This window comes from Poecilia reticulata, chromosome 9 (assembly GCF_904066995.2).
Source record: "Poecilia reticulata chromosome 9, P_reticulata-male-v2, whole genome shotgun sequence".
Lineage (NCBI taxonomy): Eukaryota > Metazoa > Chordata > Actinopteri > Cyprinodontiformes > Poeciliidae > Poecilia > Poecilia reticulata.
The window spans coordinates 18,563,004-18,577,817 of NC_088838.1; the positions used below are offsets into that span (position 1 = coordinate 18,563,004).

The following is a 14,814-nucleotide window of genomic DNA, read 5'->3' on the forward strand; positions in this document are numbered from 1 at the left end:
TCTATTCGGATTCACCTTTTGCTGTTAAACATAATGAACTGTCCATGGTGCTGAAACTGTAGAAGTATCAGCGCACAATGTGAGAAGAGAACTTATTAGCATCTCATTTGAGCACACTTCATTTATCATATCGCCACAGCCTCCTTACCCCTCCCTCTTTGTCCTGACTTTTTTTTTTTTCCCATCCTTCCACATATCCACTTTTCCTCTCCCTTCCCACCGCCCTCTCACACTCGCTGTCTGGTTTTTCCCGCCTCCTTTTCCCCCTTCTCTCTCAGTAAGCCGTTTGCTCTGTTTTGCATCTGTCCGTGTTCATTTCTTTGACTTTCTCTTATTTTTTTGTCAAACTCTCCTGTTTTGCATAAAATATTTATATTTTCATCAGAAGTCTTTGGGGGAAATCTCTCTCAAGTAAGTGCACAGTTTTTCTCTGCGTTAAGCTATTAAATGTGAGTAGCTTTGAGCATTTGTGTATACCTGAAACTGTAAAAAGCTGAATAGATGTTTCTGTTCGCTTGTCTAATTGTATTTTAAATGTTTTCAGTGGATTATGTGTGAAGATGATAGATTCAGTGTAATTTAAATGGCAAATCTATAAAGTGAACTTTTCAAAACACACATCATATTAAATTTAGACCTACATTTTTTTTATATTTCCACTTAACTAAAAATATGAGACTAATGGCTAAATGAAATGTGTAGTATTTATTGTTTTTCCATCAGTTGGTTCTGTCCTCTTTTGTCAGTTTGATAACTTTATTTATTGCAGTTTTCACAACAACACTTTGATGAAAATTAGTAGGTTTCTTTTTGAAAAATGTTCCTATATAAATTTTTTTTTTAGTTCAATATTTGCCTAAGCTAAATAGACCTGCAGCTGCTTTACAATGCTTTTGGCTTGGGGAGCTTGCTGTGCTGTGCTGGGCTACTTTTGGAGCCCCTGAGAGGATGTTATGAAATGACAGATGGTGTGCTTCTTATCAGCTTCTTCAATTAGTTGTACTGCTGCTGTGTACTCAATGGCTTGCCCTTGTTTTTGTTGGAACAAAAATTGTGTGCTGGCATTGCACAATTTGCTACCTCAGCTCCTGTTCTTAATAACGGTGAGACGGAGACAAAGAGCTCAGAGTGAGACTCAGTCTTGTAACATAACAAACATAAAGGAAGCCAAACGGAGATCGTTAATAGCTCTCCAAGAAGTCGTCCTGCCAATTATCATGACGATGGTGACATTTCTCTTTTGCCTGATTTTTTGGCCAGTGCTTTTCAACCACACTTTGCCTTTCTTTCTTTATCGACATAATTTCCCGTGGATGTATGTGAAAACCATGATTTGCTCATCCAGACAACTACTGTATATTATTAAGTTTATTGTGATATTATCACAGTCTGGTTCTCGCATTGCATTGTTTTTGAAAGACTGTCATTATTCTAATTCAGCAGCTTTTTCAAAAGATTCCAACTCCTATTAATAACACAAATCAACTTTGCATTAGTACATTTAGACTTCCTGTTATCAGCCAGGGAAAACTCCAGATAAATTCACTCCTTACCAGTTTGATAAAGCGTCAGTTTCACAGTGCCATTTTGAAAGCGGACGAAAGAGCCTGGACAATGTCATGCTGTTAGAACATCTGCTAACTTAGGGTAAATTGCTCAGTATGAACTGCTGGCAAGGCAGCAAGCATTCTAGCATGTTGGTTTATTTATTTCAAGCAGGTTTTTAAAAACAAGAAAACAAGCAATGTTGCTCTATATTTATGAACTGAAAGCAGCTGTACAGAAAATGACGGCAGATGGGAGATTTTGATGTTTTACTGTGTTTGTAGAGCAGTAATGTAACAGCACCAGGGTTCACTTCCATGTGAACAGACAACTGCATTTTTTGATGCACAATAGTTAATCTGATTGTTCACACCGTCCCAAATAAAGCAGACCAGAAGAGCTCTGGTATGAAAGCGTTATAAAGTGTGGCAAAATGGCGAAGAAGTGAAATGATCGTCATCTGACCCTCTCGCGTCTTGCAGCCAAAATGAATAGCTGGCTTGCCTCCATAGGAAAATATTTTTTTTAATTTAAATTTTAAATTTCAATTCCTTACTGATACTAAAATAGCCGACTCTAAATCTCATTCCTACAGTAACAATTTCTCCACTGAGGAGGGTAAATGGCACAAACTCGTATCTCTTAGGTGTTGTGCATTCATTGATCAGAAAAGCTTTGTACTCGGGTGATGCTAACTATGCAGTCACTCAGTCAAATCGACATTTGAATGTCTCCACGCATCAGGCAGTTCTTCGATTCTTCTCTAGTTGTTTACGTTGTCTGTTTTAGTTTTGCTTAAAATACATGTTGTAATCGATTGAAACTAATTAAACTCTATGTTCCTGATGAGCCTCTATCTCTCTCGAACTTAAAGCTACGTCAATCTTTCTTCTCTTGTGGAGATATTTTTTCACTTTCCTCCTTTTCTGCCTTTACTCTTGTCTTCCTGGGGTTTTCTATTTCCAAGCCGTGTCAGATAAATAACTGTTCCTTAATGTGCGTGTTGAAAGGGCTCTTCTGTAAATATCCCCTCCCCAAGGAACCTGCTGTCTGGAAAGAATAGCCATCTCTTCTCTAATATCCTAATATCACAAGACACAGCTTTCCCAACATTTCAGTCTGTTTCTTGGTGTTTTCTTCTTTTGGGTATGTGCTCCTCTCTCTGTTATGCTACAAATATTTAATGAGAAACAATGATTACTTCTGCCACATGCATTTCGGTAAACTTTATTTTTATTGTTTCAGTTTTGGTTTCTGACTTATTGTATCAGTGTTGCCATCTGCAATGGGAGTGAAGGTATTGTTTTATTGTGTTACAAAGTTAGCCAAAGGTTGGTGTGTACGTGTAATAGATAAATGATTTATTCTTGCAACATTTAGAAGTTCTGGTGTAGATTATAATATTTGGTTTATCTTTTGGTTTAGAAGTCGGGTTACAGTTGATCCAGGCTGTTGCTTTACTCTGCTTTGTTGCCCTGATAAACCTTTGTCAAGCTGATTAAAATAGATATGGTGAATAACACCTTTAGGGAAATGGTAAAATAAGTAAAGAACAGATTATGTGAATGATAAAAGCTACATCAGTAAACATAAGGAGAGCTTTGTTCAGACTATGTTGCAGTCATGCGTGTTTTGTTGTGCTGTCCTTCACTGTTACAAGGTTTATTACTCCCTGCAGGTCAAGTGTTTACACTGTGAGCACTACATGCTGCATAGAACCTGTGCTCATTATTAAGCCACAATTGTGTCCTTGCTTGCACACACACACACAAATACACGCACACACACACACACATTTTTTCTTTCCTCATTCTCCCCAAAGCTTCTCTGCTTTATCAGCAGGATGCGAAAGTTTGGAAATGGAGAATGCTGATTTGGCAGATCATTAAAATAAAAATTGGTTAAACAGTGTGTGAGTTGATCAGCAAGGAGAAAGGCGCCTCAGAATTTAGTTATTTTATTTTTCTCTGTTTTAGTCTTCCTGGTGAACTTAAGTGCTTTGAAAGGTCTTTGGGTCGTTTTAAAGCTCTAAATATCAGTGTTGTTGCTTTTAGATTTTTGAAAATGTTTTGTTTAAAGGAGAGCTAGGTCACAACATTGTTATGGTTATGTCATAATTTGACAATTTTTGTGAATAAATAATCACCCAGGGCTGACAAAAGCAGGGAAATCTTAGTTCTTTGTTTCTTTTTGGATACTTTAGGTCAGGGGTGGGCAATCCTGGTCCTGGAGGGCCGGTGTCCTGCAACTCTTGGATGTCTCCCTGGTCCAACACACTTGAATCCAATAGCTGAATAACCTCCTCAGTGCAGTCAGGTTCTCCAGAGTCCTGCTAATGACCTCATTATTTGACTCAGGTGTGTTGAAGTAGAGACGTATCTAAAAGTTGTAGGAGATCGGCCCTCGAGGCCTGGAATTGCCCACTCCTGCTTTTGATGCACTCTGCAAAAAAAGTTTGAGAATCTACAAATTTTCCACTAATAATTTGCTGTTGCATTACACCAAAAAAAATGCAAAAGCAGCTGTTGCATAGTAATTTTACTAATGACGAAGACAGATTAATAGAATATAGGAAAAACTAGATAAATTTTTTTCTACCTGCTTAATTATGTAGTTTAGAGGCAAAAAAGAGATACTTACAGAACTCGTGAATATTCCACATTATATATGCTCATTGAGCTGGATGATTCATTTCCCCCGTGTATCAAAAGTATGCTGTCGTTCACTCTGCTGTGTGGGTTAATTCATATCAAATTCTACTTTGAGATTACTAAAACCTCTTGGATCGATCTAAATGTTTGCAGTTGTGTTTAAAGGCAGGTATTTCATTTATTTTTTTTAAAGATATTTTCAGTTTTTATATGAATTTGAGCTTGTGTTTCTTCAGAGGAGGTGAGACAGCAAAGTAACTGGGTCCCTTTATGTAGATTAGCTACATTTAAATGGCTACTGCAGCTGAAGGTAACATGGCCTAATGATTTAAATGTTGTCAAGTTTAAAATGTGACCCCTGAAATGTCATCTGGAAAGTTTTCTTTCTCCAGTTTCTGCTCCCAGACCATCTCGCTGCTTTAATGAGCTCTGTGCCTTCTGGCTGTCTGGCCTCTGTGTGTTTCGGTTCCCTTCTTAATGCGGTAATTGGTATAATAAGACTGTTGTATTCTTTAAATATAATGTCTTCTTCTTAGACAGCCAAACCATCTTTCTGATGGTTTGACCTTTATAAACCTCAACTTCATACAAAGCAAAATCCATTTTTGTATCATTAACCATATTTAATAAAGCCTCAACTCTTATCAAGAGCTAAATTATATTCAGAGTTCCCACAGGTCCTTGAAATCCTTGAAAGTTTTTGAATTTGAAAAAATAAGTTCCACCAATTCTGTGTCAGTTTTACTCGTTACGGTAACAAAACCTTAGAATATGAACTGTGGGAATAGTTTAGATGCCTCTGCGAACCCAATCTTTCAATCTTGATAATGTAAGAATTATGGCGCCTTAAACAGAAGTATTTGAGTCTAAAGCTACCTGAAGTGAAAGACACTGATGCCATTCTGAACATCTCGATGCTGCATTATTTCACCTAATGTTTCTCAAAATATTACATCCTTAATGTAGGTCACATGGACATATCTGGTGACGTCCAGATTGTGTTTAGGCTTGTGTGTCATGTATGTCACATGTGTCCTCTGTTAATGACTTAAACGCCCACAATGGTCATTGAAATAACCTAAAGGTGACAAAGGTAAAAATAAATTAAAAATGACTGAAAATTATCTAGTATAAAGCAGACCTTGCCTTTGAAATTTTTTCAACAAAATAATTTATAAAAAACTAATGAAACAGGCCTGGACAAAAACGATGATACCTATAACTTAATATTTTTTTCTTGCTCAATCTTTTGAGGTAATTACTGCAATGAAACAAATTTTGCAATTGTCAATAAGACTTCTGAACCTGTCCACAGGTGTTGTGACCCAGTCCTCATGCACAAACTGCTCCAGTTGTGTCAGGTTTGAAGGGCGCCCTCTCCGGACGCCATGTTTCAGCTCCTGCCACAGACGTTCAGCAGGATTTAGATCAGGGCTCGTTTCAGGTCAGTTCAGAATAGTTCAATGTTTTGCTGTTAGACATTTTTGGGTGCTTTTCAGCTGTGTGTTTTGGGTCGTTATCCTGTTGGAAAACCCATGACCTGCGACTAAGACCAAGCTTTCCGACACGAGGTAGCACATTTCTCTCCAGAACTCTTAATCGTCTTGAGATTTTACCACTCCCTGTACAGATACAAGACTCCCTGTGGCAGATGCAGCAAAGCAGCGTAAGATCATAGCCAAGCCTCCTCCATGTTTCACAGTAGGGACAATTTTATCTTCTTGGTAACTTCTCTGAACATAGAGCTGATGTGCCTTGCCAAAAATCTCTAGTTTTGACTCATCTTACCAAAGGCCTTTCTCCCAGAAGCTTTGGGGCTCGTCGGTATGCACTGTGGCAAATTCCAGCCTTACTTATATTATTCAGTGGGCCTGCGACCAAAGCCAGAGAGGTTGTCTACAGTCATGTGCACCTTAAATGATACAGGAACATCAAGCTGGTTGGTGACGGTCTTGTAGCCTTTACCTTTAATATGCATGTCTAAAATTTTCTTTTTAATCTCGTGGGACAACTTTCCACTTCACTTCCTGCAGTAAATGTTCAGTGTGGTACATACCATATCTCCAAATCGCACAGTGACTATTTGTCATCCTCTAAATAGGCAGACTGACTGATTACAAGCTTGAACAAATTTTAGTTGCATCATTAAATGAAAAAAAAAAAATCTTTAATAAAGATTGTGGCTTTGAGAAAAATGGCATCCCAATTCCTAAATCAAAGCCTACTTCTCATACATATCAAACATATTTTTTTTATTTATTTATTTTTATCAAACTCAAAACAACCCTGGGTCCTGTAAAAAGAGGATGCTGCATTTTCTGGGTTTTCATGAAACAGTCTTCTACATAGATCACACAAGATGACTATTTTTAAAGTTCGAAGATGTAAAATCCTTAAAGAAGATCTTTTGTGCTTCAGTGCCTTTTAGAAAAATCCCCTCTGCCTCCTCACCCTCACCCCCAGGCAGCTCTTTCTTGTTACTTGTTCTTGCTGTTGTCAGAAACTGCTACAGAATTTTTTACAAACTTATAACAGCAAGTTTTTTTTGTGTGACAGTCAGACAGTTGCATTTTCGTTGTGTGAAGAAAGTAGTGACATTTAAATTTTATAAAACTTGTTAATTGGGCGTACCCATTTATACTAGGAATGTGCAACATTTTTTAGATTTTATCACAATAGTTTGAGGAATTTGTTGAGATGACAAAAACAAATACAAAGTATTCAGGTGTTCATCAGCCCGTTTTACTGCAAAGCTAAAAAAAAGAGTAAGTGACACATATCTGGGAAGGTGCCGAGACTCACAAAGTACATTTAATTTTTTCACATCTAGACTTACTTAAAATACATATTTACATTGGACATGACAAGAACACAGTGTAACAGTAGCTTATGGCTCAGATAAATAAAAAAAAACCTAAGAGATCCATGGAAAGGCATATAATCTGTGGATATGCAAATACATCAACATGTCCCATGTAAACTAAATACAGTGTGGTTAATCATGAAGATAAGAGATCGGTCTTTAAAAATAACAATGGAAATCTCCATGAATGGGTTTTAAACTAATGAACAAAAGGGCTTGTTCAGTCCCTGTAAACTTACTGATGAATCCTGCTTAGAATTGATGTGTGTTTTCTGCAACCCTCAGCTAAATGAACAGCAGTTGACTGAGGTGACCTTGGTGTGGAGCACAGTGGGATTTGTAATTCAGCTCTGATTTTGAGGCAACAACCTTCATCCACTCTGAAATTGAAGGCAGTGCGGTCTGTATTGCAGCTGTTTGTATGTCTCGTTGAGCCGTCAGTGGCTGATGATCAGCATTGAAAACACAATCAGACATAGCGACACTGCAGTAACACGTCGGTCAGTAGCACAAAGAGACATTTTATAGAGGTCTCTTTGTTTGACCTTCCTAAATCCCTATTCTGACTTCATCTTTTCCTCATTTACAGCTGCTCTACAAGCCCTCACTAGTTTAACCAACATATTTGTTACTCCTCCCTTGTCATTTCCCTTTCTTAAGATTGTTGGGTAGTTCGTCAAGATGCACACTGGTGACGGAGAGAAAGAAATGTGTTCCAGTTTTGGTCGTAGATGATTGCTAGCTGCCGAGTCCTATCTCCTCTCAGCTTCTCTCCCTCCCCTCCACCCTCCCTTCCCCATCAAGCTGCACTGCACTCAGAAAAGCATGTGAAGGGGAATTGTAAACGTGCCGAGCTTTGTGATTGAGCGTATGCAGATTGTGTGCGTCCGATTCTGGTGGGCAGGGAATGCAGTTTTGGACCTAGGACTAAAGGGGTGCGTGCGACTGGCCCCACATCGTCGTACGTGATTGAGTGCGAGTTTATTTGTGTGCACGCTGTAACGCTGGGGAAAGGAAAGTCAGTGCCTCAGCCCTCCCCTCACTATGATTACGTAGTGGCACAAGGGCAGCGTCGCATCTCAGGGAGCGTGGAGTTGGATCAGGCCTGCAGAGAGTGGGATGAAGGGCCGGAGCTGCTGGGAGCCCAGGGCGATCCGCTCCCTCTGCAACTCGAGCTGTCTGAGTAAACTCAACCGGGGTCAGTATGGTGACAGCTCTAGGTTTGTAGCTAATGGTGCAGCTCTGGAGCTGTCACAATCATCTCCATGTGTCTGAAGACAGGTTTCTTCCTGGTATCTCTTTCTTTCTCTTATAGCAGTCTGTCACTCCTCCATCCAGCTTGCTGTCAACCACGGATGCTGACATTTCTGCAGCATCCTCTAACAATGCAGTGGCTCACTCTGTGAAAAGAGCAGCCTGCCTTCTCTCTTTCGCTCTGCACTGCATGTTCTTTCTCATCTTTCCTCTCACGCTTCTCTCACTCATGCTCATTTCTGCTCACTTCCTTTCTTTCGCTCCACCTTACATCTGCGTATGGATGAGCTGGAGTGTGACAGGCCAATGTGTTGTGTTTGCAGTGTTCTACTGTGTGCACTTTTTCCCAACGTAAACTTCATTACGCAATCAGAAACTGTAAGCAGGGGGATAGCCTTATATTTCAGGGTCCTAGAACCTGTTCTCTATATCCTATTGTATGATGTTTGATAATTATAAAGTGTTTTCTTCTTTCCTCCATTCATTTACAAGAAATAATGCTTCAGAGAGATTTACTTAATGAAACAGGATTCTACGACAAATCAGTATTACTTACGGTGGGTAAAGAACATTCTTCATTTGTGTTTGGTGCTGTTCTGTGCATTGCTACCTTTGAAAAACCTTTGAAATGTGTGCAATCAACAATTTTCTTTCCACGACTCTTAACCATTACTTGCTTTGAGAAAAGTTAAACTGCTGTTTAACTTCTGAGGATCTTATTCCTCAGACTCACTGTTTACTCACTTGGTTGTTCCTGATTTGGTGGAAACTGTTAGAAGTGTTAGAAGGTAAATTATATATGCAGAGTTTAGTGCAAATATTTGAACTTTATGTTGCAGACAGTATTTATAACTCACGCAGTATTTGGGGAACCAAGTGTTCCAACAACCTGCAGTGTTTTCTTTCATTAGGACTGTTGACCTGTCAATCTGTAGGTATTGTATATGGCACAACTATTAACCCACCAAAACTTGCATAACATTATTCATAGAAAAACCTCCCACTCAGTGCTGTAAGAAGATAAATATTCAGGGGACCAGTCTGGTGGCACACAGTAGCTTTGGAGGAGCTACAAAGATTCACAGCCCACAATTTATGGCTGAAATATCTGTTATATGTGCACTGTGCAGATCTAACTTTTAAGAGCAGCTGAAACAAAGCCAGTGTTGAAAGAAAGCTTGACTTGCTACATAGCTGCAGCTTATCAGCAGCTATGTAGCAAGCCAGAATTGATAGTAAATGGAGGCTGCAAAAGACTTGGGATTGGGTCAAATCATTTTCAGTACGACACTGACCCTAAACACACACAATAGAATGGATTATATCAAAACAGGCTCATGTTTTAAAATGGCCCAATTTTTTGTGAGGAAAACGGGTAAAAAGGTTAGTATAGAGATTCTGCAAAAGGCAAGTAGCTGCACCTGCATCAAAAAGCAGTCCTACAAGCTACTGATTCAGGAAGGCTGAATTCAAATGCAGATTCCCTTTTTAAGACTTTTATTTGCAAAACATTTTACAAAACCACATATCCTTTTCTTTCCGTTTCCCAGATATAGACTTCTTTCTTTCGGTCTGTTTTGAATTATTCTGGTAAAATACAAATTTGTGGTTGTAATCTGACGAAATGTAAAAAGATTTAAGTGGCATGACACTATTTTCTTAAAAAAATAAAATAAAAAAACAGTCTGCATATTAAATACTTCTAATGCCATGGGTTACAAAACAGAAAACTCTGAAGGCACATGGTTTCTCATGGTTTCTAAATGTCACATAAAGTTGTTCCCTGTTATTAAGGAAGCGTTTTTATTGGAAATTAGGATGTTGGAAAGAAAGAAACGTCAATTACATTAACACTTCAGGTTTGAATGTGAATGTTAAAAAAGTAAAATCAATGACACAAATCAAAATGCCTGGCTTTTTTCCTTGAGTCATGTTTCATAAACTTCATTATTTAGCTTCATATTTTAAAGTAAAAGTCTGTTTTTGAAACTAGTCTCTGAGTTATTAAAAATCCTCGCTATCTATAAATTTCACTTCCCCGATTTCTTGGTCAGCTAATGCTACTGCGACGAACAGCAGTAACCTTAAATATTGAAAATGATTGTATTGTATTAATTATTGTCTCTCTTTTTTTCTCTTTCTGCCAAAGATCGGAAGACAAAAGTCGGTGCATTGGTCTCAACTTGTTTACAGAGACTTCATAATTCGTTTTATGTGTTGTTTCTGGTGTTTTGTTTATTTATGTTGGATATTTAAAGTGTCTTCCACTCGCAGTGTTAAATGTTCATTAGAATTTAAAGTTAATTGATCTTTGAAAAAGTTAATTGATCTTTAAAAATGTGTTCTTGCATTTTTATGACATTATTTCTTGGAGTAAAAAAAGAAAGGGGAACATGACATAAAATGTGACAATCCATCACAATTGATTTTGGATTTTCACAAGCAATGTTGATTCAGATGCTGAAGAAATTTTTTTAGTTTTGCCTGTCCCTATTTCCAGAGTGAATTGCATTTCATTGCTGTAGCTCTGGCATTACTTTCAACATATATGGAGGAGCTCACTTGGTATTGTTAGGGTTTGGAGCAATTGATGACCTCAACCTTCAATACAAGCACTGCAGTAAACCAAAGCTATGTGCTCTCAAGGTTCGACCCAGCTGAAAGTTTTTGAAATAAATTCAGCATAGTGGAGTATAAAAGACCCATGAGTCAGAGTGTTCTCTCTTTTTGTCTATCACAGCACATGCTGCTGAATTAAAACTCACTGCTTAGTGGCTGCAGCGGGGCGTTGATCTTCACTTTTGTTCGGTTCTTCTTGTGTGCGTTGGGTTAGAAGCACTGCCAGAGCTGCTTGGCTAAAACTTTGGGGACAGTGATGAGTTGCAATGTGCTGTTTCTCATTTGCTGGTGGAGGGTTGAGAGCCAAATTACTGGGTTAAACCTGATGTCTCCTCGGTTTGTCTCCTTGTGATGCATCTCTGGGGAGTTATGGAGTCAGTTAGCAATTACAGGCATAGGATTAAACTTCCATCCCCTGGGAAGCATCCCTGTTCATCCTCTGCTGCTTCCAACATTTTTCTCATTTTTACCCTTATACATGCTCTATTATCCTTCCTCTCTTTGCTGTCTGTGCTGTAAATGGTCTTTGATAGGAATCCTTGTGAAATGACTTTCTTTGCATGAATTGAAATCTATTTGTGGGCTAAAACCTGACGAACAACTTGAATGTGTCTGTGTGGTGATTGAAAGTTTTCCATTCTGTCAGAGTCTGAATGCAGATTTGTTACGTGTATTGTTGGTTATAAAGTCTGTATTAATCAGCAGCTGTGACTCAGGAGTGATCGTCAAGTTTTTGTAGAGTTTATAGTTTAATCTGGCTACCTCAGCCCATCTGAACCAGACTTCCAGAAAATATCTTTTTTTAATATTATTATTATTATTATTATTATTATTATTTTTATTTTATTTCACCTTTATTTTACCAGTATAAAAACCCTTTGAGATGAAAAAAAAACCTTTTCAAGGAAGTGCTGCTAAAACAGTTAAAAGAAAATGTCAAGCTATAAAAATCAGGTACATGTCATTGACTGCCTCAAGAATGTTTGGATGTAAAAACAATAAATAAATAGATTCATAATAAATGTCATTATTCACTACAGGACTGTTTTTGTAGATGGAAAAAGTAGCAGTTTAGAATTACAGGTACTTTTTTTTGTATTTTATTAGTTGTTACGTAAACTTTGTTTACCAAAAGGAATAGTTTTAAGGGGTCCAATTTACTGCCTGGTGGTAGTCGGTCTACCTAATGGGATAAAGAGTAGATCTACGGAAACTTACTGAATGTTGGAACATTGGAAGCTGAACAAATTGGTGCCAGCACTTAATGGCTAAGAGCAGTTAATTTAAAAACACTTTGGGAACCTTCATTTCTCATTTTGCCTCTGATAGTGGGAGACTTTGCGCACCGCTTTGTACAGTGCAAAATGTGTTCTCTAAAGAGATCCAAGATACTCAAAGCAATTATAATATCCATGTGAGGTATGCTCACATCTTCCAGAGAACATTTGAGCTGTTTTCTTGAGCAAGATTTGAGTTGTAACTATAGTACAGTTGTCTCTTCTTAAATTAGGCGTAGTAGTGAGTTTATGTACAGTTTTAAAGCCAATGGGGCAGCACATCTCTCCCATGTGCCTATATATGTGCTCTTTGTCCTCATCTTTCTGCCAACACCATGATGTGCTGTCAGCTGGAAGCCTGACTCCACTGATCTGACAGCCTGTCCTCTGGGACTAGCAAAGAGACAAAATCTGACAGCGAGATACCAGACTGCTCCTCGCCTAATTACATGCTCCTGCTACCTCTTCTGCTGCTGTTTTCCTTAGTGCCAACCCATATTCAGAATATTATTTTTACTAAAAGTACAGGAGGGCAAAAAGGAAGGATCAAAGCGTCTAATACATGTTCAGTTGCAGAATTATTGGGTGCTTTTATGTAATGTTGGCTGCAGGAAGCAGAACAGCACAAAGGTACTTCCATTAATAGTGTTTAAACTTTATTCAGGTTTATATCTGCGTTATGGAACTGTTTTTACAATAATCAAAATGAGCTAAAATTGTTGACAAATGTTTAATTGCAACAGGCTTAACAATTAAAGCTAAACTAAATGACCCTAATTTATCCCTCTAGTCATATGGAAACTTGTTTCTATTCTTGTCAACTCAAATATTCTAACCACTTGTCAGTCATGTGTAGCTCACAATATGATTTAAAAAATCTAACATATAATCCAGTTTGCAGAACTATCTTATTAATTCACTTTTGGGTCATGAGGAACAGAAATGGTAGCATGATGCTTCAGTGGCAATTTCACATCCGTGTTTTATTTTAGAAAAGCCTTTACAATCCTTTTAGAAGTCCGCAAAGCACTTAGCGGTTTGGCTTTGTCGTACATCCATGACTTTTCACCGTCTTTGACTTGAAATGATCTCTCAGGTCTGGATGAAGATTGTTTAGTTGTTCCCTGCATGACATGAAGGTCTAGGAAAGATCCTCTCGGTTATTGTTCTTCTGCTCTCTAGGACAAGCTGCTTGTATTTAAAAACATGGTTAATAACCATGTCTGGGGCTGCCTTTTATAGTGTTACTTTATTCTGATATATGTTCCACGCTGTTAGGCATGTTCGAGTTAAAAAGGGTTTGCTCGTTATCATTTGACTTTTTAGTTGTTGTATAAAACATTCACTGCTCATGGACATGTGTTTGAGCAGGGGTTCATTACATATATACCATTTTTTTTATTTGATTAATTGTTAGAATAATCAATTGTTAGTTGCAGCCCTACTGTATTACATGTTACTTAATTCTATGTCATAAACGTCAAGGTTACCTTCAGCCGATGAGTCAGAAACGGGCTTGGTTATGTGTTTTATTGAGCGTTCTCGGAGGTGTTGGGCTGCATGGGCAGGGGGGGAGGTAATGTAACCTTGAGGCATGACTAGTGTGGTAATGGGCTTCTGTCCTTGCCTCTCGACATCGATGTTGGTGTGAGAACCCATCCATCTGCTGGCGTGAAAAAAGCTCTTGGAAATGTGAAAGAACGGCTTTAGTATAAATAAAATGACACCATAAACAGGCTATTGAGTTATTCAAAGTTGATATAAAAGCTAATATTAAATTTTTGTACCAAGTGATATATTGCTGATGTTTACTGATTTTAAATGGCTCCATTCTTGTCTGGTGGCTCTTGCCATTTTGTCGATGCTACATAGAGCCGACTAAGTGAACTGAGGGGACGTTGCAGAAAGGATATTTCTGACATAATTCTAAAAAGCTTTATGTAGTGATACCTTTTTCAGAGGTAGCAGGTAGTCGATACTTTCAGCCTCAGTTTATTGCTGTGGAAACAGAAGTCATGTTGGAGGTGAAGGTCTGTAAGCACAGATACACTTTTTGTATACAACATTTTGCTTTTGAAAGGAAGTAGTCATCATTTTTATAGAGTGGAGCCAAAAGAAAGTAAATTTAAAGTAATATAAATCAAAAACACTTAATTTGGTATCTTCTTAGATATCTGCTTTTACATGCATAATGACTGCCTAGTGTATCAGACAGCTGATCAGTTTCATGTGTAGCATGCCAAAAAACAACTGCAGTCAGTGAGAACAATTACAAGGGCAACAGGTCTTTGGGGGATATGAGAGGAAATCTGTGTGACACAGAGGTTAGTGAATATTTTAATTTAGCCACAGAATTCCCACATTTTTTCTGGATTCTCCTGTGCTTGCTATGTTCCTAACAGAGCTAAAATGATCTATACTTAATATATACTGTAATTTCACTCTCTGAAATTACAGAGAGTGAAATTAGGTTTCAGGTCTCTGAAACCTGACTGTGATGCAGAGCATACAGCATTGTGTAGCTCTGTCAGTGGCAACGTTGCTGTTCAGTAAAACATTTGTCACTGAACATATGTCTACTGCAAATGTTTTGCTGATCTGGCTG

General features: G+C 38.1%; 1 protein-coding gene across 5 annotated transcripts in view; it reads left to right on the top strand.

Moving 5' to 3' along the window:
* The window catches only part of osbp2b (oxysterol binding protein 2b), a 47,352-nt gene that overhangs the window by 12,362 nt on the left and 20,176 nt on the right, over positions 1–14,814 (top strand). For 2 of the 5 annotated variants that reach the window (XM_081610662.1, XM_008418633.3), the window contains exon 3: positions 5,512–5,640. The exons of 2 other annotated variants lie outside the window; for them this stretch is intronic. In XM_081610662.1, coding sequence (XP_081466788.1) covers positions 5,512–5,640 — 129 coding nt within the window. Of the gene's footprint in view, positions 1–5,511; positions 5,641–7,929; positions 8,258–14,814 lie in introns of those variants that run through there. One more of the 5 variants, XM_017306864.2, reaches the window with a different exon arrangement.